Source organism: Uranotaenia lowii, chromosome 2 (genome assembly GCF_029784155.1).
Source record: "Uranotaenia lowii strain MFRU-FL chromosome 2, ASM2978415v1, whole genome shotgun sequence".
NCBI classification, from domain to species: Eukaryota; Metazoa; Arthropoda; class Insecta; order Diptera; family Culicidae; genus Uranotaenia; species Uranotaenia lowii.
This window is the reverse complement of record NC_073692.1, coordinates 97,440,157-97,467,986: the sequence shown is the minus strand read 5'-3', so window position 1 is coordinate 97,467,986 and position 27,830 is coordinate 97,440,157. Positions and strand designations below refer to the sequence as shown.

Sequence of the window (27,830 nt, the reverse complement as noted above, 5' to 3'; positions counted from 1 at the left end):
TGTTGGATTTGTGCCTAATATGAGAAGAAAAATTGCAGAAAGCTGTCTCATGAAAATAAAAATAAAAAAGCAATTAAAAAAAAGACACCGGAAACACATCTCATCTTTTGCGTATATTTTCACTCGCACTCCAATATATTATTTGATAATGTTTAAAGTGAGCGATAAAAATCGCAACATGGAATCAAAAATAAAAAGTTTGTTTTACTATTAAACACATTAAGGGCCACAGAAAATTCTAAGCCAAGAAACATCGAAATTTGGCATTCTTTATCTCAGAAACCAATAAAAAAAATCCACAAATTTAGCATCTTAGAGTTACTACAAGGGTTGTGTACAATTTTGTCGAATGTAATACATAAAAAGTAAAATATAAAACAATTGAGTTATGCTTAGAAGTGTAACACCCTTGTGGCGGGCAAAAAAAACGAGATATTTTGTATTTGGTCCGCAATGTGTTGATATCCTCTAGTCGAAAAAAGTATACCACAAAAAGCTATGAAATCTGCATTCTTTATCGGACTTTCACATCTGGATTAAATGTTGAATTTTATTTTAATGGTGCTACATTAAGGTTGCCAGATTGCCCGGTTTTATCCGCGTTTGCCCGTTTATTTAATCCAAATTTGGGAACAGTCCCGGTTCCCTGGATTTATTCACTTTATGTGGTATATCAAAAAGAAAAAAACGAATAGTGATGAAAGTTTTTTTTTTTATTTATGGCTTCAAAATGAAATTTTTTGACAAAGTTTTATAAAAATAATCATAAAATGATTTTTAGAAACCTAAAATACGATTTTAAATCTGTCGATGATTTTGGATGAAATTTCTTTTTAAATTTTTTCTTCTTGATTTTTGTTATCTGTTTTTTTTTATAAAATTGATCGGATTTGTCCGGCCCAGATACGTGCTGAAAAAAATCTGGCAACCTTATGCTACATACTTACTTATTATTAGAATTTTTCCTGCTCGTATTAAGGCTGGGCAAATCCGGGCTGAAACCGGCATTGAAGCAGCCCTTTCAGGATACGGTTTTGTATTTTCATAAGAAAGGTCCTCAAGTTCTGAGTGAGAATTGATGGTAGGTGTTGAAGAAGCATGAAAAAATATATTTAAGTCCTCGATACGAATAAGGCAAAAAATAAGTTTTTTGATAGTTTCATAAATAGAATCTACTAAAAAACTAGTTTTAATTCCAAAACGCGTAATTTTCCATTAAAAAACAATCTAGTCTTTAATAATTTTGTTGTTGATTCATTCCCCAATGCCGGTATTTTTGGTTTTAACGGATTTTTTTTAGGAAAATGAAATACTGAATACCGATTTTAGGAGAATGGCTCGATATAGCCACCCCTTCCCGGAATGCAGAAGCTTTGAATAGTGTTTTTAGGAATAGAACGTTTTAGCAATTTTGGGTAAACTTGTATAGCTTGCCTAAAATAATTGAAAAAAACTTTCCCGAACTTCTCTCTATTTTTTATATGGTCAACTGAATTTAAATAAAAATAACTTTGTTAAAGTAAAAAAAAACAAAAAGAGCTATAGTAGGAAATCAACAGAGTGAAAATTCTAAATTCTGTTAAAAAAATATACAGTAGTAAAGAACTAAGTTATTTGATTTTTTTCGCACCTTCCGCTGAAATCATAGAGGCTATTCTTCAAAGTCGCCTCAAAGTTTATGAAAGCGATGTCTACTTTTTACCAATTCATAGACATTTTTGCAATTTTTAAATAATTTTTAACTATTTCTATGAAGAAAGGCAAAACAAATAAAAATTGTTGACAAATTTTCACTTGAACATTTATTTTAAGTGCCTACAAATATATTTGAAAAACTTTCACAACAAAATGCTACACACCAGAAATTAAACTGAACTGTGAACGAGGCGTTTTAGAACCATTCAAAAAAATGTTTGATTGAATTATTAAAAGTCTTTCGATCAACAAATCCTTTCTAGACACTGAGCAATAGGAAATTCGGGTTAAACGGACACTTTCAATATTTCGAAAAATCCAATGTTTTTCACAAATTTAATGATGGGAATATTTTCGCCTAAGTGTGTGTAAATTGGTACCAAGTTTTGATAACAGGGCATGGTAACAAATTTGCTATTGTATAAAAAAAGATGAATTGATGCTTATAGCAGTTTTTCCACCGAAACGAAAATGAAAGATTATTAATGATACCTTGATGATGCCTACTTTCGATATTACTGAAAAATGAAACACCATAATGCTAGCACTATGTTGGTGACAATTTGTTTGTTTTTTTCAGTTCCTCTGACTCTTTTATGAACTTTTTTTTTATCGCAGAAAATGGAACACCAAATCATGATATCATTTCCATCTCACTTTTCTGTTCGATGAAAAAAACAAAACCTTATTGTTACCTTCTTTTTTTCTTGGAAAAATCAAAACCAAATATTGCTTTCATTTTGCTCTCAATGCTTCATTTAGGTATTGGTTTGGAATTTTTCGACATATTGATGCTTCAATGAATACCTTATTTCAGTCGGTAAAAATGCGACAGTAATTTATGCTATCATTTTGGCATTGATAGCTCAGTTTGGTAACTGTTTGCTATCAATTCAGGAATTAAAGTCTGCTCGGGTATGCATTACACATCTGATTGAAAATAATCGACTTTAAAACATGAGGTTTCAGATGGGAGAACTAGAAGGAAATTTAAATAGTTGCTTTGGTATGACAACTCGACAGAATATTCGACCGAGTTTGCGTTTCACCGAATGTTCAAAGAAATTATTTAGTTAAAAACTTTAACTCGTGAACAAAAACTCGGAAAATTTCTTTGTGATTTGAAATGCATTGTCCAAGCATCAGCATTTTGAGAAAAAAAAAATACATTCAAATAATAATAAATTACAACAACCCCCAAGATATCAATTGATATCACACCAACCGTTGCACGTTGTGTTTGCACCCGATGTTTCGAGCTATCAATCGTTTGTTTATCTCATCTGATTGATTATCGCAATCGAACACCTCACGCATAACGGCTGCAGCAATCTCGCTAATTTCTTTTTACGTATGCAAACATCGCTTCTTCTACGTATGCAGATTGACAGATAACACTTGACCTAAAGCTAGATTTGAAACACAGACCTGAAGTTGAATTTTTGCATTCAACAACTGTTGTTGAACATTACATAAATTTAAACAAACTTAATAGTATGTAATCATTCGGGGGAAACTGACGTTTTTGGAAACCCAAAAAAGGTAACAACGCAGCCAAATTTCTCGTTAGCGATTTTCAAAATTGAAAAACTGAAACTAGAGTTAACGACCCATCACAAGGGTCTGATCGAGATGATGATAGACATGGTGCGAAATCGTGACTTATAATTGAGGTTAATGATGATGAATGTTATGGGCGCTTTCGATGAGGTACCTATAGATGGGTTTAACCTCAAAGTTTTAAATGTAAACTTTGGCAGAAAATAAACAAATAAGAATATTATTCCACATTGAAAAGCCTCACCTTCGTTGTCAATTGTTCATACGAATCGCTAATTAATGATCATATCGGCGGCGGCAACTCCGAAACAAATTAAGCGACCCATCCCAACAATAACCAATCAAGATCCGTCGCAAAAGATTGCACCAATCAAGGCAGGGGTGATGATGGCCCAGGTGAGTACACACACATGCAGTGGTAATAAAGAAATTATTCATCTTGCCGAAAAATTAAACCAACGATCTTCCCAAAAAAAGCAACGATCACAGATCAATTTGGCGATTTGATCCGACTGGTTGCAATCCGACAAACAATGAGTGCTTTGAAGGAGCGAAATATTTGAAGTTAAGACGCCAAGCAAAATCTCTCATCATCATCATTAGGATGAGCAGTTTTTGGGTAGTGAGCCTAACAGAAGGTGCAATCTTGCATTGGATCAGTTTTTTTTCTGAGCACATAAAAGTACATACAACCGTTTAGTTCCTAAGACGCTCATTTGAGGCATTTATGTAACCTTGAATGGTCGCTCACATTACTCAGTCGCTGATCAGAAGGAGGTAGATACTTTAAAATTGCACCCCTAATGGGAAGATTAACGCTAAGCCATAATCAGTCTGTCTAATATACATTGCTAATGAAACCGACAGCTGCCAACACCTTCAATGGTTTTTTTTTGTAGGCAGGCACTTGACGTCTTGCGAAGAGGAGTCTCTTCTTTTCTGGGTCGTGGAAAAGGGCAAGGGGTACAAAACCATTCTATGGAAATTATAACCCACCATGGTGGGTCTCAGTGCCCTTCAAAAGGGTTGACCCATCACTAATCATCTTCGACAAATGTTTCTATTAGGGCGTTAGCTGGTTAGCAAAACAAAATTTTAGGCGATACCTATTTTCGAAGTGAGAATGTTAAAAAGGGAAAAACTTAAAAAAAAAAAAACTTTATATTACAGGACACGACACTTAACGTTCTTACTTAACGGAAAAAGGGTTTAAAATTACCTTTTTTGTCGACCGGTTTCGGGCTCGATGTTGCCCATCTACAGGACGATGTCCGACTCGGAGTCGGACGACGAGTCGGACATCGTCCTGTAGATGGGCAACATCGAGCCCGAAACCGGTCGACAAAAAAGGTAATTTTAAACCCTTTTTCCGTTAAGTAAGAACGTTAAGTGTCGTGTCCTGTAATACGTCGTGTGTTTTTGTGTCTAGTAAAAGTTCTTACGTGAGCACATATCATTTAAAATGAGTAAAAAAAACTTTACTTATATAAAACGACAGAAGACAAAGCTCACCATCTAGCTACAAGCACAAACTTCAACCATCTTTGTTCCAAACAGAGGACGTAATCCATCCTCATTACTCCGAATAAAACATTGAGAAGAACACTCGGCACCATCGCAGCGCTGCATATAAAATGTAAGTCTTCATCGTAATGTATATTCTACCCACGGTCTAGAACCCATATTAAACTGCCATAAAATGTCTTTTGTAAGGTGTCGACTTTGTTGTCATGATGTGCTCCTTCGCAGCAAAATAACTAAATGTGGAGGAATGTCGTTGAAATTTTTTTTATTATTGTAATTTAATTGGATTTGGGGTGTCATTACACAATAAAATCGATGATACGATAAAAAATGACTGAAAAATGAGAATGATTTTTATAAAAGTTGGGTGAAGTTCACGGCAAAACATTTAAATCCCAAATTGACTTAAATCCATTGCGAGTGGATTTCACAAGTAAAGAAAACCCAGAAATTCTAATCTACCTGAATAACCCACCGTCATAAAAAAATACTTCCTACACTTGATGCCATCATCAAATTCCTCTTTAATTTGCACCCAAGCATATCCCAATCTCAAACTCTCAAGGATTTGGCAGATCGCGAATTACGGAAGGATGTTCTTTGTTTCGTGGGGAATTTGCGTTTGGACCGTCCCTGAAGATTCCCCCACTTGAACGAGTAGAGTTATGTCAATTTTTGATGATTATGATGTGAAAGACACATTTAATAGATAATATTGTGACCTGCAATAAATCTCAATAAGAATATGTTTCGAAAATTTTACCCGTTATACGCTGGAAAATCATCTAAATTTTCTGTGTTATACAGACTTTTCTCCTTCTATGGCGACCGTCAAAACTGGTTCTGCAAGTTTCAGTGGCGTTTTCTGTTATTGAAGCAAATCAGAGACCAAGGAAACGGCATCCATAGAATTCTTAAAATTTAATTTAGAGTGTGTCAGTTAGGTTTGGTCGATCTTGGACCTAACTTTTCAAGATCGACGTATTGAACAAAAATTTTAATTTTTTGGATCAAATGTTCAATTTTAGTCAATTTCATTTAATCGATTTTTTCGAATTGATTTTCGATCTGTTCAAGTTTTTCTTACTCTGTATACCTGATATTTTGAGTTTTAATAAGATTTAATACGACTGTTTTTGATAATAGATGTCAACATGCCATCAATTGAATCGATACTGAGATATCATGTTAGACCTTTATCTTCGTCTGTACTCCAAAATAATATTTATACAATGTTTTGTCGAATTATTTTGATTCCTCTATGTCATAAGCTAAAAGTACCAGAATTTTTTCAACGTGAATCCTGGCCGGAAATTTCAAAAAATTATCAAGTGTACTTTAAAAAAAAATTGCATAAAAAATTTTGTTGTTTGTTGCAGAAAAATAAATTCAATTTGATTTTTTACATGGTTTTCCTGCAAACTTCAGACTTTTTATGCAGGGCCGGACCATTTCAAAGTTTTATATTGAATATCCGGGCATTTCTGGATATTTCAACCTGACAAGCTTATCCAGATGAGGAGAGCATATAAAAATTGTTACTCAAATAAATCTCCACGAGACATCTTGTTCAGATATATAGCTTTGAAATCAATATTTTCGTTGTTGTCGTTCGTTTCGAAAAAAAAGATTATATCTCCTTTGATACAAATAGTTGTTTGTTGTGCCTCTATTTGCCTGCTTCGAAAGCTTTTATTGACATTATGAAGCTCTCATTCCAATGTAGCGCTGATGTGGCCTAATGGATAGGCTTGCGCGAGTCTGGTAACCCAGGCGTACTGGATTCGATTCCCGGTATCGGCAAGATAAACTTTTGGGTTCGAATCCCATAAGTTGCCGACAGTAAGATGTGTTTCATTGTAATAATTATATATTTCAGAGGGAATGCATCTGGGGTAAATCTGAAGAGACTATTGCAAGCGAAGTGGATTGCCAACCACTGTAGGTCTCTGAAGGTTGGATGCCTTCTCTCGACGAACCATCGGCCGTGGAAGCCTGAGAATCAATTCGAAGGCCAAGCCACACAGACATAGGCTGGACCTTGCTACCGATGGGGGAACCATACATACATACATTACGAAGCTCTCATTCCAATGTATAGTTCTGTGGTAACTTGCGCACTTCTCAATCTGAAAGTTGAGGCTCTAATCTCCAGGTTGTATCCCAACTTTTCAAAAATTGTGCTAGTTTAAAAAATGCTTGAAGAAAAATGCAAAAAATCATTCGACCTTACATCTTTTCAGCCTTATTTGATCTAAAGTCCATTCGACCATTCTGCCTCACCCATTTGGCTTATTGCTCATTTGGCCCAATGAACCTTAACGCTTTTTCGGCCTAACTACCATGAATCGTGACGTCTAACATACATTAGACTTCTGGTTTATTCGGCCTACCAACAATTTTGGCCGGTGACCATCCAGCTTAACAACTTTCGTCCGGAAAACCTTCGGGCTTATGTTCCATTCGGCCTTTTTTAATATTCAACCGAACAACCATTCGGCCTAGCGACCTGCGGCCTAACATCATTCGTCCGAGCCCCCTTAAAAAAATTCGAAAACCAACTTTCAGAAAAAGTTATGTTGCATATAAGTTTATAGCTACATTACTAGTCCTAACATTGAGGGTTATTTTACAATACATAATATATAATATTACTAATCTAATCAATTCATTTTGCAGCGGCATCATCATTCAGAATTTGAAGCATTGGATTCAGTAGTTAGCTCATAATTACCGCCTTCATTGATTAAATTTTTATTTCATTGAATATTTTATCATTTTATTGAATCATGTTTATTTTATCATATCTTATCAATTTGCTATATTATATTTTATCACATTATATTTCATTACATTATAATACTGCAAATTATATATCATATATTATTTTTTATAAACAAAAGACAAGGGTAGGGGCATCTGGGTATCCTCGCTTTGCAAAAGAGCGGGTGACCATGTATGCTAGTCCCTGTATCAAATACTGGACGTTTCTCAATTAATGTCAAGGGAATTTGGCATATTTGAGAAAAATATGGTATTAGATTATTTCTTGCAAAATAATGACGCGCTCTTTTTTCGGAAGCTTGCTATCTTGGTTAGACATGAACATAGACATAGCTTCTCGAGACTATTCCTCCTTTAACCCTGGATACCGTAAGTGCTTCTGCTTACTATTCCATTCCCTTTGAAGTCTCATTGAGTGGTCATGACTGTCTTGCGTGGTAACCAAGAGAGACGCGTGGACGCCGCGGTCGTTTTCTTTGCCACAACCGCGGCGCTGCCGTAAACCCAAGGTGGATACAATACATACATACATACATACATACATACATACATACATACATACATTAATAGTCCTAAGAAAGCAAAACACATACATACATACATACATACATTAATAGTCCTAAGCGATTGGCAAAAGTAACACATAAAACCCATCCCCATACTGGTTAAACTTAGCGTGTTGCTAATATGAAACCAACATAGGTTAAAATACGCCAAGCGTGTAGTATCGAGTTAAACACTGAACCTCGAAAATACCCAAACTTGAGAACTTTCCCCGCCAACCCGAATGAAACTCCCTCCCTACAGGTTTGGCTATTGGAGGCATAACCCAAAGTTAAGCTCTTAAAGGAGAACTCATCCCCCAAAATCTGATACCGCAATAAAACGGAAATCAAAATAAAAAAATTACTGCAGGTACGGGAATCACACCCATACCTGCAATGGCTTTGCGATTATCATCTCAGGATGCTAACCGCTCGACCACCGCTCGACAGACTTTCTGCGAATGAAGCGGGAATAAAAGTTATCCCCCAAAAAAAAACAGTTCTTCACTTTGAACTTACCCCCCAAACCTAAGTCTGCCACGATGGAGGTAACAGAATCAGATGCGCTTACAACAAAACCCCCCCAAAAAAAACAGTTCTCCGCTCGAAGGACAAGTTTGGCGTATTAACAAGCTAAGATTTTTTCACAAACTTAAGTTGTCAATCTTGAACTTAGGTTTGGCGGGTGGCAGTTCTCAAGTTTGGGTATTTTCGATTTTCAGTGAAAAACACCCAATACTGAGGAAACCAAACGGAGCGTGTATTGAACCTGTCAAATCATCTACACCGGAAAAAAACGCCATGTTGTATCAAGTGCTGGCTTATTGCGGTAGCGGTCGTCGAAAAAGTTTGGTGCTCGGAAACTGGCCACAAGAAAAAGCGGTTGGATTATGGCTGCGGAACAGAGGTGCGAGGACCCCCAACGTTGCCCAAAGTAGCAGCTACGGTTAACCCATAGTGGGAAAAGCAAATTTATTAACGCCATTTCCGAACCCAGCAGGAACCCGACTATCGTGGTCCAGGCAAGACGCTCGGCAGGACACTCCACACCTCGGTGGCAAGGTTAAAGGTCGGAAATTCGGATTAAAATAAAAGCCCGAAACAAAAAGCAGCCCGCTGGTAGACTTTGGAAGGAAGAGGCACCAATAGTGCCATCCAATCGGCGCCCCAGGCGCAGAGCGGCCAAAGAGCGAAGCAGAGGCCCCAAAAGTACCATGCAATCGGCGCCCCTGGCGAAGGGCGGCTGACGACCGAAGGCAGTGGCACCAAAAGTGCCATCCAATTGGCGCTCCAGGCGTAGGGCGGCCCAAAAGTGAAGCAAAGGGACCAATAGTGCCATCCAAACGGCATCCCAGGTGTAGGGCGACCGAAGAGCAAAGCCGAGGCACCATAGTGCCATCCAATCGATAGCAAGCCCCAGGGCGGCTATAGTGCCATCCAATCGGCGCCCCAGGCGTAGGGCGGCCGAACAGTGAAGCAGAGTGAAGCAGAGGCACCAGTGCCACCAAGTCGGCACTCCTGGCGAAGAGCGGCCGACATCAAACTAGCAGCACTAGTAGCCCGAATTCAGGAAGCAGCAGCCACGGGTGTTATCAAAACGGCACCTCAGGCGTAGGACAGCCGACCATCGATGCGTTGTCTCCAGGAGAGTGCCCCAGACCATCGAGGCGTAGGCTCCCTTGGGGCCACAGAATCGGCGCTCCACAAGGCGGCTGCAAACCGAAAAAATTCGGGGCAGACAAAGCCCGAGAAGGAAAAGGTCCCTCCAGCGAGTACCTAGTTTGCAGAGACGTAAGTACACAATAATCGGGGAAGTGTGGCTGTGTTAAAGGCCAAGAATATTTAAGTAAGCCAATACGCTTCAATGCCAATTGGCCTTCCTTCAAAAACCACAAAATAGCATCGAAACTTTGATTTTAATGCCAAATGACATAAAAATGCACAAAAAGTCGAAATCGGATGTTAATCGGATTTTTTTTCTGGCAAAAATCGACTCTCTGGGACTCTGGGAGTCAGTTTTTCGGAAAACGGCTATATTTGATCATCCCAAAGGTGACTCTGTCAAAGTTTAACCCTGAGCCGGGATTATATTAAAACATTCTCCCGACTCATGTCAAATCACTGTTCCTCGAACGCGTTACTGTATCGTGTGAATCTATCTAGCACCAATTGTGTAGCTGTGGTCATGGTTATAACGACATTGTGCTCACGTTGTTGTGTCGTGCGAGGTCCTCTTGATTGCCAGAGTGAAATTTACAGATTCGCTTCGAGTCAATGGAAGGCAACCTGTGATGTGACTGTAAGAGATGTGCCGTTGATTCAACTCATTCCAAACTCATCTATTCTAGCTATTGATCATAAGAAACAGCGTTAAAAAATAAAAAAAAATGGCTTCTTTAACCTAAAGGATTGAGCCGTTTCAAATGAACGAATTAAAAAAAAAAAAATACTCAGACCCCGTTCCCCAAGTGGTTGATTCAAAAATATATTAATATTTACACAAACAGACTAGATGAATTTTGAATGACCTTGGGGGTCATATAAGCTGAAAGCGGATATGGGTTACATACACCTGAGTAACTTAAAAGTTGCTAACTTGTTTGACTGGCTATCTTGTAGCCGTAATAAGTGATTTTACAGGAAGCCATATTGTTCTAACTCAAATGGTTATGAATTGTCGTACAGGGTGCAGCTGTCGAGCCCCATCGAGCTGCAAAGTCAAACCAAGCTAAACAGTAGCATCTCATCTGAAGGCATTGACATTTGCGCGATTCTCATGTTCCGTTTGAGTTACGCGGAGATCGTGAGAGATTGGTGGCAAGTGTGAAGCCACTTGAAATCTGCGCACGATTTTGTTTTTTTGCTGCTTCTACACTTTTTCAATGTTATTTGCGCTTGGAAGCTGAGCCGATGATTATGGCTTAAGATCTCTGGAGCTGTTGTGTACACGCAATGTAGTCGGCGTCGCGCATAGTCGTAATGATGGGGGAGTTGAGCAGCTGTTTATGAGTTCTGTCTCTCATTGTTGCGGTCAGTTGTGTGTCTCTCGATCAGTTAAGTAGGTCACACCGAACGGCTGTGTCTCTATCGATCCAATCCGCGCTCCAAGATTTGCTGGGAGCCAGCTGTAGATTCGCATAAGCCATTCATCGCCGCGCGATAAATATGTTCATGGGGAGAGGAGGAAAGGTAATTATTTAGCTTCGCCGATGATGACCTCCTCTGAGACTGCTGACGTTCAGTTCAGGTGATGAAGCCTAAACTTTAACATGGCACCAGACCAACACGTATAGCGAATCAACCACAGACAGATCGAAAGTGAAATCCTTCACCTGCAGCAACTTTGACCCTAGCTAGATGAATAAAGTCGTGGGTACGGTTGCGGCAATCATGTATCGAATCAATCGATTCTCATCGACGATCCTTCAGCAGAGGGCACTAATCTTGAGGAAGGGCGATGATGGTTTCTTCATCGATGGTTGAAGATTAAATCTCAGATTGGACAGCTGAGAACACGTGAGCAAATGTGTTAATGAAACTCTAAGAACAACACATTACGGTAACCACAAATATGATCAGTGTTTTATGAAAAAAAATGTATACAGTTAAAACAATTATTTTGAAAGAATTTACAATCTTTTGAAGAATACATACAGAGTTTAACTTCAGACACAATATAATGATGGGAAAACACATTTTGGATAAGGTTTTGAGAAGAGAAAAAAAATATTTAAGAGAATTTAAATGATCTTCTTTGTATTGCAAGTCGAATGTCATGCTTTTATTTCAAGGGGTTGATTTTTCATGATGCTGAAAGTAGTATGTATTAAATAATGTACTAACAAAACAAAATTCAAACATTTTTAAAATTTACAAGGTGTAGCAAAGCACAACGGGCCAGCTAGGTTCATGAAAAAAAATTCAAAAAGGGAACTTTTTTGATAACAGGAGTTTTCAAATCCGAAAAAAAAGGTCCAATTCAACCCACCCTACTAGAGAGGGATCATAACCTTAAAAGTTATCTCAGCTTTTGTAAGAACGCTTATAGAAAGCTTCTTTGCTGAAAACGTTCTAAACAACATTTAAAAAATATCAGTCATCATTGTTTTTATTCAAAACCAATTTGAATCAATTGAACACATTTTTTACAACCTAAACACATGATAGAACTTTTCTTACTTCATCTGCATCCACCTTCTATCCATCGTCGTTGGACTTGTCTATTTTTTCTTTCTTTCTTCAACTGCCATCATGATGGTGGTAGGTTGAAACTGTCAAATGCCAACCTGTCGTTTCCATTAGACGGTGTAGCTTTGAGAGGTCTCTGTTTTTATGTATCTTTTTATTGAAAACGTTTAACACTAGACACATAGTTAAGAGTCTGCTAGAGGGAACCAATACTGGCCTACAAAGTGTACTAAAGGGCCAGAAGAAGAAGGGAAAAAAAACTCCTACCAAGAAGATTCAACTGAAAACACTAAACCAAACCACTCGATGTGGCGACTACAGACAATGCAAGTCTGGTTCTGCTGTATAGCTACGAACGAACGAACGAAAAAAAAACTCGATTCATTTGAGTTTGTGAATAAACCAACCTTAACTCAGCCCGGAGCCAGCAGTTTTTCCATATCTTGAATGGAACTTGAACTGCCGCCGAAGTATTGTTTGTTTCTCGTCATCTGGTGGTGATTTTTTGTGCGATTTTTTACAACGTCGTTATCGAGCAGCAGCAGCAGCAGCAGTCAATTGAAACTACAACCAGACCACAATCCCAACCAGGCAGTGTTTGGAATAATGACTAAAAATTATATCCTTTTTAGGGAGATTAAACCGAATCGTTTGTTGGCTTAATTCTGAACAAATAGTTGACAACTGCCGCGCTGTCTTGTGGACATAAAATGCAATCGACAGCTTGGGAACTCAATTAATTTGCAAAGGTAGATATAAAACGGAGGAAAAAATAATATGAACATTGTTATGAAAACCTAAAGATAAACCGAATGAAAACGGTAGTTCAATAGTGGTTCAATTTAAAAATATCCCATTACATTTTTAAGATCCTTCAAATTCAAGTTTCAAATATTCCTTTAAAAAAATACATTCCAGACCAAATTGTAAATAAAATATTTCAAGAGTATTTTAAGATATTTTTAAACTAACATTACCACAACCTAACGCTTAATTGGATTATTTCATTTAATCTGCAATTTCAGGCCTAACTGCTAACCAGTTTGCCACTGTGATACTGCAGAAATGTGGTTGATGGACAGAAAATATGGAAAACATGAAAAATAATAATAAAGTTTTAATCATGATTTAAAACCCAATGGTCTTTATTCGAAAAATCAAAAATCACAACCCAAATGTAAACCAATAAGCAATGAGAAATTTAAAAAATTGAAGTAAAATTTCAAAAGGGAAGTTTATTTTTTGAGTTTGAATCTGAATATCAGAAGTCATAAATCAGATGTCAAAAACCTGATATAAAAACAAAAAATATTACAGAAATCAAAAGCAAAAGTCGGGAGCCAGAAGTCAAAAGTCGGAAGTCAGAAATCAGAAGTGCAGAGGGTCCAAAACCAAAAGTCAGCAGTCAGAAATCAGAAGTCAGAGGTCAGAAACCAGAAATCAAAAGTCGAAAATCCAACATGAGGAGTAAGAAATCAGGAGTCAAATGACAAAAATAAAAGATCAGAAGTTAGATCAGAAGTCAGAGGTCAAAAGCCTTAAGGTGGGAGTAGGGTCTAACGGCTTAAAAAAACACCATTTTCACGAATTTTTTTAGACCACTCGTTCAAACAAATGTATTCAAATTTTTTGCATTATACAAAGCATTGTTAAAAGAACATTTAGTAATTTTTTCGTAGAAAAATATTGAAAAATAAGCCGATGACGGAGCACTTTCGAGGATGCCTTTTAGAAAACAGGATTTGCGGTGGACACTGTATCTCAGCACAGAATCATCTGAAGTCAAAAAATCAGAGCAAAATATTTTTAATAGATGTTTTTCTGGAACCCAACGATTTTATTAAACTTAAAATATTTTTTATGAAATTTTTGTGGCTGTTTGAAGTAAACACTACGATTTTTCACGAAAAAATCCGCCATTTTTTATCTGTAAAATCTCCCCAAAGAAAAAAAAATAAAAAAAGAAAATCGTTGGGGTTTGGTATTTTATATGTAGAAAATATGTTCCAAATTTTAAAAGAATCGGTGAAGTAGTTTTAAATGACGATGTCCACGGACTTTAAAAATGTGCTTACGAGAACGCGTTTGAAGTTTCTGCTTGCGAATTCTTGCAGTATTAGATAAGAGGAGATAAAGCCCTATAATTTCTACAGTTTTGCTTCGATTGACTTGAAAATTTGACACAACATTCTTGAAATGTTTTACAATAAAAAAAATAAAAAAATAAAAAAAATCGATTTTCTGAAAGTGTTAGACCCTACTCCCCTCTTAAGTCAAAAGTCAGAGATCAAAAATAAAAAATCAGAAGTCAGAAGGCAGAAGCCACAAGTCATAAGTAAGAAGATCGAAGTTCAAAAACAAGTTAGGTTAGAATAAGGTTGCTAGATTGCTCGGTTTTATCCAGGTTTGCCCAGATATTAAATACAAAATTGGGGAACAGTCCGACCCGGCCCGGTTGCATGGATTTCATTGAAAAAAGCTCTGATTTGTCATGGATTTATTCATTTTATTTGACGAATAAAACAAAAAAAAACAATGTTGTTGTAATATTTTATAATTTATGCCCCCAAAACGAAATTTTTTGTGCATGTTTTTTTTTCTTTATTCATGTTGAGTAATTTCTGGATTTTGAAAAAAATTGCCCGGATTTTAAGTCGTCAATTTGGAAATCAAATGCCCAGATTTTGCCAGGCTTTTATATAAAATTATCCGGATTTATCCGGCCCAGATACGTACTGAAAAATTCATGACAACCTTAGGTTACACGATGGGCAGTAGTTCTGTCTGAATAACCGATAAATTTAGGTTTTATTTTAAATAAAAACTTGCCAAAATAAAGTCGATAAAATCCTAGAGCGAAGTCGAAAATCGGAAGTCAGAAGTCAAACATCAAAAGTCAAAATTAAGAAAACAGCATTCAGAAGCTTGAGGTAAGAAACAGAAACTAAGTCAGAAGTCTGAATCCAAAAGTACAATTATTTGATTTATTTAATCCAAAAGTAATACGTTAGAAATCAAAAGTAAACAGTCGAATAATAAATGTTAGGAACCAAAACTAAAAACTCTGAACTCAAATCATATGTTTGAATCATATGTTTAGAATTGAACAAGTCAAGCCATAATTCAACAGTCAGAAGTAAAAAGTCAAGAATCCAAAAGTTGAAGAACCCCGAAGTCAGAAGTCAGAATTCAGAAGATATAAGCCAGATTACAGTTTAAATGAATAAGAATTCAGCAGTTGATAAAGAGAATTATTAAAGTCGGATTTCAAAGATTAGAAATCAGAAATCAAAATCTGAAGTCAGTAGTCCAAAATAAAAGTTCAAAAGGCAGAAATCAATAGTCTGTAGTTAGATGTTATATGTCAAGATTTATAAACTGATGGGTCAATTAAAGGCAATCTCTCTCTAAGAAAGTTGATTTCGCAACTTGTGAGCAATCGAATACTTGGGCTAAAATGGTGCCCGGTTTCTAAGTTTTTGAAACGTTAGCTCTACGAAAGTTGGAACCGAGAAAAGCTAAAATAAATAAATAATAAAATCAATGAACCTGTGTCAGTGGAATGGGACAACCTTTTGCCTTGTATTAAAATTCTATTATAACATGAATTCGATTATCAAATTTGTGATAATAAACATGTGAAATGAAATTCTATTCAATACGTTCGAAAAAAAAAACTCAGAATTAACATTATAGGGCCTAAAAAATGAAAATGAAAGATGCTGTTTCATATTCAATGAAACACAATCATCATAAAACAAAAAAGTTCAAGTTTTACGGTAAATAGTCGTTTAATTCACATTTCTGTAACTTTATGTGCCATTATTGAGTATTTTTTTGTACCTTTTTTGTGTTATATTTGTGTTCTTTTTGATTGATTTTCATGTGATTCGTGTGCTTTTTTCGTGTCAAATTTGTGTCTATTTTGTGTCATTTTTGTGACATTTTTGGGTCATTATTGTGTCATTATTGCGTCATTTTTGTTATTATTGTAATTTCTGTCATTTTTGTAATTTTTGTAGTTTTTGAAATTTTTGTAAGTTTAGCAATTTTAATAATTTTTGAAGGTTTTGTCATTTCTGTAATTTTTGTCATTTTGTTATATTTGTCATTTTTGTCATTTTTGTCATTTTTGTCATTTTTGTCATTTTTGTAATTTTGTCATTTCTGTCATTTTTGTCATTTTTGTCATTTTTGTCATTTTTGTCATTTATGTAATTTTTGTAACTTTTGTCATTTCTGTCACTTTTGCCATTTTTGGTCATTTTTGTCATTTTTGGTCATTTTTGTCATTTTTGTCATTTTTGTAATTTTTGTCATTTTTGTCATTTTTGTCATTTTTGTCATTTTTGTCATTTTTGTCATTTTTGTCATTTTTGTCATTTTTGTCATTTTTGTCATTTTTGTCATTTTTGTCATTTTTGTCATTTTTGTCATTTTTGTCATTTTTGTCATTTTTGTCATTTTTGTCATTTTTGTCATTTTTGTCATTTTTGTCATTTTTGTCATTTTTGTCATTTTTGTCATTTTTGTCATTTTTGTCATTTTTGTCATTTTTGTCATTTTTGTCATTTTTGTCATTTTTGTCATTTTTGTCATTTTTGTCATTTTTGTCATTTTTGTCATTTTTGTCATTTTTGTCATTTTTGTCATTTTTGTCATTTTTGTCATTTTTGTCATTTTTGTCATTTTTGTCATTTTTGTCATTTTTGTCATTTTTGTCATTTTTGTCATTTTTGTCATTTTTGTCATTTTTGTCATTGGTGTCACTTTTGTCATTTTTGTCATTCATGTCATTTTTGTCATTTTTGTCATTTTTGTCATTTTTGTCATTTTTGTCATTTTTGTCATTTTTGTCATTTTTGTCATTTTTGTCATTTTTGTCATTTTTGTCATTTTTGTCATTTTTTTCATTTTTGTCATTTTTGTCATTTTTGTCATTTTTGTCATTTTTGTCATTTTTGTCATTTTTGTCATTTTTGTCATTTTTGTCATTTTTGTCATTTTTGTCATTTTTGTCATTTTTGTCATTTTTGTCATTTTTGTCATTTTTGTCATTTTTGTCATTTTTGTCATTTTTGTCATTTTTGTCATTTTTGTCATTTTTGTCATTTTTGTCATTTTTGTCATTTTTGTCATTTTTGTCATTTTTGTCATTTTTGTCATTTTTGTCATTTTTGTCATTTTTGTCATTTTTGTCATTTTTGTCATTTTTGTCATTTTTGTCATTTTTGTAATTTTGTCATTTCTGTCATTTTTGTCATTTTTGTCATTTATGTAATTTTTGTAACTTTTGTCATTTCTGTCACTTTTGTCATTTTTGGTCATTTTTGTCATTTTTGGTCATTTTTGTCATTTTTGTCATTTTTGTAATTTTTGTCATTTTTGTCATTTTTGTCATTTTTGTCATTTTTGTCATTTTTGTCATTTTTGTCATTTTTGTCATTTTTGTCATTTTTGTCATTTTTGTCATTTTTGTCATTTTTGTCATTTTTGTCATTTTTGTCATTTTTGTCATTTTTGTCATTTTTGTCATTTTTGTCATTTTTGTCATTTTTGTCATTTTTGTCATTTTTGTCATTTTTGTCATTTTTGTCATTTTTGTCATTTTTGTCATTTTTGTCATTTTTGTCATTTTTGTCATTTTTGTCATTTTTGTCATTTTTGTCATTTTTGTCATTTTTGTCATTTTTGTCATTTTTGTCATTTTTGTCATTTTTGTCATTTTTGTCATTTTTGTCATTTTTGTCATTTTTGTCATTTTTGTCATTTTTGTCATTTTTGTCATTTTTGTCATTTTTGTCATTTTTGTCATTTTTGTCATTTTTGTCATTTTTGTCATTTTTGTCATTTTTGTCATTTATGTCATTTTTGTCATTGGTGTCACTTTTGTCATTTTTGTCATTCATGTCATTTTTGTCATTTTTGTCATTTTTGTCATTTTTGTCATTTTTGTCATTTTTGTCATTTTTGTCATTTTTGTCATTTTTGTCATTTTTGTCATTTTTGTCATTTTTGTCATTTTTGTCATTTTTGTCATTTTTGTCATTTTTGTCATTTTTGTCATTTTTGTCATTTTTGTCATTTTTGTCATTTTTGTCATTTTTGTCATTTTTGTCATTTTTGTCATTTTTGTCATTTTTGTCATTTTTGTCATTTTTGTCATTTTTGTCATTTTTGTCATTTTTGTCATTTTTGTCATTTTTGTCATTTTTGTCATTTTTGTCATTTTTGTCATTTTTGTCATTTTTGTCATTTTTGTCATTTTTGTCATTTTTGTCATTTTTGTCATTTTTGTCATTTTTGTCATTTTTGTCATTTTTGTCATTTTTGTCATTTTTGTCATTTTTGTCATTTTTGTCATTTTTGTCATTTTTGTCATTTTTGTCATTTTTGTCATTTTTGTCATTTTTGTCATTTTTGTCATTTTTGTCATTTTTGTCATTTTTGTCATTTTTGTCATTTTTGTCATTTTTGTCATTTTTGTCATTTTTGTCATTTTTATCATTTTTGTCATTTTTGTCATTTTTGTCATTTTTGTCATTTTTGTCATTTTTGTCATTTTTGTCATTTTTGTCATTTTTGTCTTTTTTGTCATTTTTGTCATTTTTGTCATTTTTGTCATTTTTGTCATTTTTGTCATTTTTGTCATTTTTGTCATTTTTGTCATTTTTGTCATTTTTGTCATTTTTGTCATTTTTGTCATTTTTGTCATTTTTGTCATTTTTGTCATTTTTGTCATTTTTGTCATTTTTGTCATTTTTGTCATTTTTGTCATTTTTGTCATTTTTGTCATTTTTGTCATTTTTAAAGTTTTTGTCATTTTTGTCATTTTTGTCATTTTTGTCATTATTGTCATTTTTGCCATTTTTGTCATTTTGTCATTTTTGTCATTTTTTGTCGTTTTTGTCATTTTTGTCATTTCTGTCATTTTTGTCATTTTTGTCATTTTTGTCATTTTTGTCATTTTTGTCATTTTTGTCATTTTTGTCATTTTTGTCATTTTTTATCATTTTTGTCATTTTTGTCATTTTTGTCATTTTTGTCTTTTTTGTCATTTTTGCCATTTTTGTCATTTTTGTCATTTTTGTCATTTTTGTCATTTTTGTCATTTTTGTCATTTTTGTCATTTTTGTCATTTTTGTCATTTTTGTCATTTTTGTCATTTTTGTCATTTTTGTCATTTTTGTCATTTTTGTCATTTTTGTCATTTTTTGGAATTTTTGTCATTTTTGTCATTTTTGTCATTTTTGTCATTTTTGTCATTTTTGTCACTTTTGTCACTTTTGTCATTTTTGTCACTTTTGTCATTTTTGTCATTCAAAACTTTTTTCTCTGTACCTTTCTCCCAATTCTCAATTCTCACCCTTAATTCACATTTCACCGTTCTCACTTTTCCTGTTAATATTCTCAATTCTCAGCTTCACATTCCTGATTTCCTTATTTTTTATGCTTTGCTCTAAATTTTGAACTTTTGATTCTCAATTCCCCATTCCCCGGGTGACAAAAGAAAAATTTGAAGTTTGATCTTTGTATAATATCAATCAGTCTTATTAAAAACTATTGAAGTTTCAAACTAGATGTCATAAGCAAATCAACTTGAATTCAGGATGTTAAATTACTTCAAAATCGGTTTGCTGTTTATAACATAAAAACCATACGAAATGGTACTTTGCGTTATCAAAAAAAAAATATATCTTTCGTACTTGTTTGAGATTTTAAACGTTATCTCGAATCCATTAATTTAGATTTTTTTTTCTACCTCATCCCTGGGGGTACTTGATTACTCAGCTATATCTCGAACTTAAAATGTCTTACATATATCAAATGTTCTAGAAAAATTTACTTTACAGAACAATACATCAAACCGGTTATCTTAAAAAAAAAATTAAAAAGAAATTTGAGTTATTGCACTCTGTTTAAAAAGTTTTTTAGAAGGTATGTTATGAGTTCACTTGATCCCTCCAGTCCTAAATGATGTATTTTTTCTTCTGATGGATGTTGGCCATTGATAGCACGAATTTTTTAATATTCAATGACTTATGTTCATCCAATTATTTCCCGTGAAAGGGACTTGAAAAGCAATGAATATAGGGTAGTAAACAAACTTTTAGAATTCTTTTTGTCTGACACTTTTAAATTGTTAAAACTTGAATGGCAAAAACTTGTATGGCAAAAACGTTAATGGAACTTTTATCTTTAGACAATACATGATTTTTGCCAATGCTAAGGGCACCTTAGCTCAAGTCTCCTTTAATAAGGGATCAAGTCTTCTTTAACTTTCAAAATTTCACAATTTTTTTAGTCCCACGAGAACTCCTCTGGTTCATCTACGGGTTCATCAATCGATCTTATTTTTGGAGCATATAAACTTGAAATTACACACTGTCAGAAAATGCAAAAGACGGCTATCTGTAAATATTTCACAAAAAGATATGATGAAAATAAGAAAAAGAAAGCAAGTTTCCCCATTCTCCCCTATGGAAAAATAGGTTCAAATGAGACCCTCAAAGCCAGAGAAAATTATGGGCGAAGAAAAAAGTTCAAATTTAAGATTATCAGCATTTTTGTCTTCATACTTTTCCAATTGAATTTAAAACAACAACTATTCGAAAAAACTAAAAAAAAAATATTCTCCTGGAATTTTTGCCTAATGCTCGCATTTTTTTATATGAACTTACAGCTTTTTAACATACCGAAAGTTGTGTTAAAGTTGTGAGGAAGTTGTGGAAATTATGTATATGCAAATTTTAAAGATTTTAGAATTTTTCTTAGATCAGATCCAAAATCATCACAAAGTCTACCAAAAAATTTTTATTTGAAAAGTTCAATTATGAAGACTCCGGTTATCATGTTGCCTTACGTTTAACTAACCAAGGGGGTACGTCTTGGCGGGTTACATAAAGAGGAGGGGGTCTTAAATTTGTTCTTTTTTTTTCGTTTCATGATTTAATTGGATGCGTCTAATCCTAAACTCAGAAGAATAATCAACTACTTCTTACTTAATGCCCTCGATAGGCGGCCTTCCTTTTTGTATGGTATGGTATTTGTATAGTATTTGTATGGTATGTGCAGGGCCAGATTAAGAATTCGGGGGGCTCGAGAACAATTTTTTCAGGGGCCCTATGATTTTTTTCATCCACCGTCCCAGAGAAAACATAATATTTTAAACATATTAAGAACCTGGAAACAAGTTCAGTATATTCCAGATTATCCGGTTTTATACGGGCATGATCAAATATTCAATTTCAAAATTTGGGAAAGTTACGGCCCGGCCCAGTAAGCCGAAAATTTTTGAGGAAAGCCAAGTTTCTGCCAGATTTATTCACATTTCTTGCAAAACCAAACAAAAAACTGGAGTTAATTTTTTTTTATACTGCATTGTCAACAATTCTGTCTGATGTCTTCAAACAATAATTTTTAATACATCACGTGCAAATGTTGCATAAAAGTTAGTCTATCTTAAAACTCTATTAAAAGCTAAAATTCACTCCAATTTATTTAAGACTTTTTCTTCTCAAAAAATTTTTTATAAAGAATAAGATTCTCATCAGATCAAATATTAAAGAAATAACAGAAACTTTTGTCCAATAGTTTTTCTCTATGTGGAAAAATGTTCAAAACACAGAATCATGAATCTGGATGAAGATAAGATTAAAATTATATTCATATTTAGAGAATCACTCAACGAAATTCGAAATTCAACTATGAGTGTGTTTTTATGATCAACAATAATTTGCGATTGATCAACTAGAGAATGACAGACTTATTTCCGGTTTTTTTTGCTGAAATAGAGGATAATTTCAAAATGGAAGTGCAAATTTCAATAATGATCGAAATACTAACAATAATTTTGCATTTTTCATACTAATACTTTTGCATGCTTATGAAGTGAGCATTCCGATTGTTCGGTTTTATTATTATTCTAGTTCCCGTTAGCTGTCGTAAAGATCATTACCTTTTTCAAACATTGAAAAAATATTTCATATTAAAAAATAATATTTGATTCGCTAGTAGCTCCTAGAATATTTTCTTTGTTTTGATAGTTTTTACCGGACAAGAAAAGCGAACTATGGTCTGACTCAAACAAAACTCATAAGCTTATTAGTCTGAATTTTCTTCGGCTGAGTTCTTTTTTTGTAGTTTTAAAAACGATTCGAACGTTTTTGAGAAGTTTTGATAAAAAATGATAATTTGAGGTATTTGGTGTAGGTCACACTGATATAGATTTTTTTAGCAGGATTTGATTTGTTCGAATTTTGTGTAAAACAATTCAAAACCAAATTCCTAGCGCTGAGGTGGTCTAGCGGATAGGCCTGCGCGAGTCTGGTAACCCAGGCGTACTTCGATTCCCGGTATCGGCAAGAAAAACTTTTGGGTTCGAATCCCAAAAGTTGCCGACAGGTAAGATGTGTTTCATTGTATAAATAATATATATTTCTGAGGGAATGCATCTGGGGTTAATCTGAAGAGGCTATTGCAAGCGGAGTGGATTGCCAACCATTGTAGGCCTCTGAAGGTTGGATGACTTCCCTCGACGAACCATCGGCCGTGGAAGTCCTAGAAGAAATTCGAAGGCCAAGCCACACAGACATAGGCTCGCTTGCTACCGATAGGGGACCAATACATACATACATACAAAAATTCAAAACTAAATTCCAGATTTAACTAGGTTTGAAAATAATTGAACTGACTTGTCAAACCAATAAAAATATGGAAAAAAATTATGCAATTCTTATTCCTTAGCTTATATTATAGTGAAACTATTAAAAATATTATTTTACTGAGGCCCCCTTACATGTTATATTTCTCTTATTTTCTCGTTTCAATTCTTGTTTGGCTAGATTTCTAGAGCTTAAAGCAGTATGATGTTATATTTTTTCCTCCTCGGGTGGCCCCCTTGAGCCGGAGGCCCCGGAAAAATTGCCCCTATTGCCCCTCCCATAATTGGGCATTGTTAATGTGTAACATGATAAAAACCTGCTGTACTTCCATAGAACAGCTGAAAGTTGATGATATCTAAATAAAAATTTGGCATGATTGGGATCGGGATATTTTGTTTATCATATCTAGCTCAAAATACTCGAAGATTTATTTTTCATAAGAAGCCATTCAAATAGTACGTTACCGCATTTTCGATCGTTCCTTCCTACGTAACACATTCGGATCAGATTTTCTAAACCAAATCTACAAAACGTTACAAGCTGTTATAACGCTCCCCCCCCCCTCCTAAACGCGTTACGTAATATTTGAATGGCCTCTTACATATATAGCTTAGCTCAGAGTAACATTACCGATTCTCCAGCCAGTAGACAGTAGCATCCTGGCACATTGGCCAACAGAACAAAGTGCCGCACTTTCCGCCCGCTAAACCCGAACTTGGAGTTGAGATCGCCTTAAAGCAGACGTTTCGGAAAAAAATCCGCTACCACTTGGTTGGCTTCGGCTCGACTATTGGATCTCTTCTCTCGGGATTTGTAGATTCACATCCCGCTAAACCGATACACAAACAACTTTGGCGGTCCAGTTAATGGGCTTGTTCTGGTGCTGCTATATCCTCCGACGACGATGGGATGGTTTCTACATTAGAGGCTTCAGGCCACTTACACTTAGGCTTCAGGCAAAACGCTCACAACAATCGACTCTTTTTCTTCGTTGTTGCTTCAATTCTCTTACTTTTCTTGATTATGGTATTGAACACGGCTTAATTCAATGGAATTACACTCGACTATGTACTATGTACAAGCAGCACACAGTAAGGAAGTAATAACCCTTTTTGATGAACACAACCGTGTACGGTACACGGCTCGGCTTCGATTGGCTTGGTTTTTGCTTCTTCGGAACACTCTTCGGATTAACTTCTTTGGAGCTGTGGATTTGTTGTTGTTGCAGGCGGAGAAAAACTGGGAGAGAGTTTCACTTCATTTATCATAAGTACTGGCACCCGTTTCTTTCTTGGAGGCTCTTGGATGGGGTTCTTCCCGTCGAATTTTGAGAGTGCAAGAAATCGATTAACTCATGACACAATAGCGCTGCTTCTCTAATAAGTGGATATCGGTGGTGGATGCTCAACTAAACTTTTTCTTCGCCTGCAATTAATGGGAAAGAAGTTGCCGTTGTTGTTGTGGGGTAAACGAGACCAGCAGCGTTTTACGATTCGCATGGCAAAAAATCTTCACCGCACTTGAAGAAGGAGAACTCACTCACGTCACGTCACGATGCCCCGAGCCTCCTACTAGAGTTGTAATTGAGGAAGTAAGTGATCGGCCACTTGGAACGCTCTGGCGTAACTGGGCTATTGGAGCAGAACCTTCGGTTCGGTTTTGCGTTTGCGTTCGCTCCAATAGAAATAACGACAGCTACTACTCGTTTTGCGCCTCAGGGTCACACTTTTCTCCTTGGGACCCACAACAAAAACTACCTTTCACTAATCTGATTCACTAGACGGTGGCACCTGTTGCATTAGTCGATGCAGTTCCCGGAGACTGGAGGTGTGTTCTAAGTATACGTGTTAGGACAACAACTCACTGTTCTTGATCAAGCTTCTGTCAATACTTGAGCGTTGAGTTGTCTCGTGACGCCAAAGTTCTCGCTCGCTCGCGCTTCGTGCATTCGATGGGATTGGTTGTTGGAAACTACTTTCGCTTTCGCGTAAAACACCGCGATGGGTATCCAAATGTAAGGCAGCAACAACGCGAGACGGTAACAACGACGAAAACGAAGACGAATACGACTACGACGACGTTTCAAAACAGAAACTTTACAACTACCAAGCCCGGCCAATGGCCACGGAACCGATCCGCCACCCCCACCTGGCTGGCTGCGCGCCTCCAAAAATCACGACAACGGCCAAATGATGGCCACGATGTGGCGCCCAGAGGCCACGTACAATTGAAATTTTGCAGCTAAAACAAGATGAAGCCCAAACAAGCAGAAGAAGACGGAGAAGCGCGATCAAACTCTGTAGAGACCTCACGAAAAGAAAAACGATTTTATTGCAACGTAATAAAGTTGGAACAACACTAGCTAGCAGGCACTATTAGGTATAGCGCCGCAAACAGCAGATGCAGCCAGTCTAGTTTAACTAAAACTACACTCGGAAACCCCGAAAAAAGTAACTACTAGAGAAAAACCGCGCGCGCGATTTGGAGCGTCGTCGTCTAAGTCGTCCGCACGATCCGGAACGTTGTTGTTCACTAATGTAAATATGATTTTTCTCGGCGGGTCTACGTTTTCAATTTTTTTTTACTTCCACATCAACAACAACTCGCTACGGTTGCTACCAAGCTACCAAGTCAAGTCGTCGTCGTGATTCTCTTCGGATATCAAAAGCCCCACAACTCTCCCCCATGTATCCACCGCGTCGAATTGGAAGAATACTTGAAACCCGGTAAGAGATCCCCCCATTGAACAATCCAACTACTCTAACTGTGTGTACCTGTACCTACTTGTAAAGTCTGAAATGAAAAACCTTCACTCGATGCTGCTACTTAGCTACACCACACGTGTGGTGCCACTCTCATATACGTAGTGAGACTCATCCACCATTCACTCACTATTCAAAACGATGACGACCGATGCCAACAACGGACGGCAAAGTCGGCTTCAACCCTGGTTTTTCGGTCGGTGTGGCTTCAATCGGCTTCAGAGCGATTGTTGTTTAATTTTTGATTTTCTTTTACATGTTTTTTGTTCATGGTGAAAAGTAAATTCATTGAACGAACGCGTTCCGCGCGCGCCGTACTTGAAGATGCGAATTCGAGTGGTGAACTTGGCTAGCTGACGCGGTGTAGACTCTCAACTCAACTGAAGTGAACATTCACCACCAACTCCTCCGGCTGAAGGCATCGAAAACAACAACATCGCACCGGATGGGGGAAACATGTTCAGCGAAAAAAACAACGCTTTTGTTGGTGTTTTGGCATCTACGTACAGCAAGAGATTCCTAAATTTAGGTTTGAATGGAGACCGGGAATAGGCTCTAAATTTTCTGGTGAAGATTATGACGGTCGCCATGTCCAGAGTGAGGAGTATGAACAGGGTCAGGGATTCTGGAAGTTTTTTCAATAGCACCAATCCTTTATTTTCTACATAATTTGGCTGTCCTTTGCACATTTTGTTTCGATAAACGCGATGGTTTGGTTCAAAACTACAAACAAAGTCACAGATATAAAAGTTTCCATAAACATAAAGGCAGACCATAAAATTATGATGGTCTTCATGTGTTGTTTAGTTCTGATTGCAGCTGCTTTTACTCGATAATTTTGATCGATGATGTTCTTCAGAATGCGATCCAACCGAAGATGAGTTGATCATATACGCACAGAGCCAGCTGACACATATAAAATATTGATAATTTTGAATGCTTTTATTGCCGACAGACACAACTTACTCTTCAACCTTATTTTTGGTACACTTTAGACTATTACTTCTGAGCACATATCCCGGTATTTAAGGACTCAGATATTGGTTTTCAATATAAATTATGGCAGACCATTGAATTATAACGGTCGCCATGTGTAGTGCAATTATGATAACAGTTGCTTTCATTGAGTCAATTTTTACGGATTAGATCTAATCGGAGATAAATTGATTAAGTGCTCTTTGAGACAGATATAATAAAATAATTATTATTTAGAATGATGTCTTCAGAGACTAAACTTACTAATTGCTTTGCTTTTCATTTACACTGGATAAAAAATATTTTGAAAAAAAGCGAAAAGTAGTAAAATGTGGTAAAAACGGACATAGCTTGAACAAAAGAAGGAATTTTAAAAATGGTGTGATTCGTAAAAACAAAAAACTCACATAGAAATTTTTGAAACTGTTAAATGACTAAATATGCTAAATGTGACAGAAATTTTACAAAAATAGTTCTAAAACATGAAATTTGAAACAAATAACTGGAGGAAATCGCAGAAACCTTTTTTCTTTATACTTAAACAGCTTTCGAGTTGTACCGAATAGTGGTATTCGGCCAACGGCCGATTACCGAATATTGAACTTTCCAAGTATTACGAATATTCGGTCGATTTTTTTTTGAGTTTTCAATGAAAAAAAAACAAAAGCGATTATTTCAATTTCCTCCTATTTCTTCAATTTTAATGCCCCTCTTGTTTTTGAGTCGACTATTTTCAAACAGATGATATTACAAGATAATGTAGTACAAGATCTTATTTTCAAAAAGGGGCTTCTGATTTCGAAAATGTAACTGGATCAACTGAAAAAATGAAAGGACATCAGATGACTTGTCGCTTCTAGCGCGTTTATCATCAAAGAGATTGGGTTCTTGTGAACTCTGGGACAAACCATGTCAAAACAGGTGCCAAGCAATTTGAAATTGCTTATTCGATATCGAATTAGATGAAGATGCATTTGAGCAAAAATTTTTCGAAATAGTCCCTTAAAATCAACGATGATCTTAAACCCAAAGCTACCACACGTATCCACACGGACGGGCTATTCAGGACAATATTTGAAGAAATTGTAAAAAAGAAAAAATCTTAACAAAATCTAGGCTTTATATTGAAACAT

The 27,830-nt window shown here is 35.1% G+C and overlaps 1 protein-coding gene across 2 annotated transcripts in view; it reads right to left on the bottom strand.

Moving 5' to 3' along the window:
- The window catches only part of LOC129749775 (tyrosine-protein kinase Btk29A-like), a 154,392-nt gene that overhangs the window by 74,651 nt on the left and 51,911 nt on the right, over positions 1-27,830 (bottom strand). The window contains exon 1 of one of the 2 annotated variants that reach the window (XM_055744851.1): positions 23,591-25,340. The exons of the other annotated variant lie outside the window; for it this stretch is intronic. Coding sequence (XP_055600826.1) covers positions 23,591-23,618 — 28 coding nt within the window. The 5' untranslated portion in view covers positions 23,619-25,340. Of the gene's footprint in view, positions 1-23,590; positions 25,341-27,830 lie in introns of those variants that run through there. 2 annotated transcript variants of the gene reach the window in all.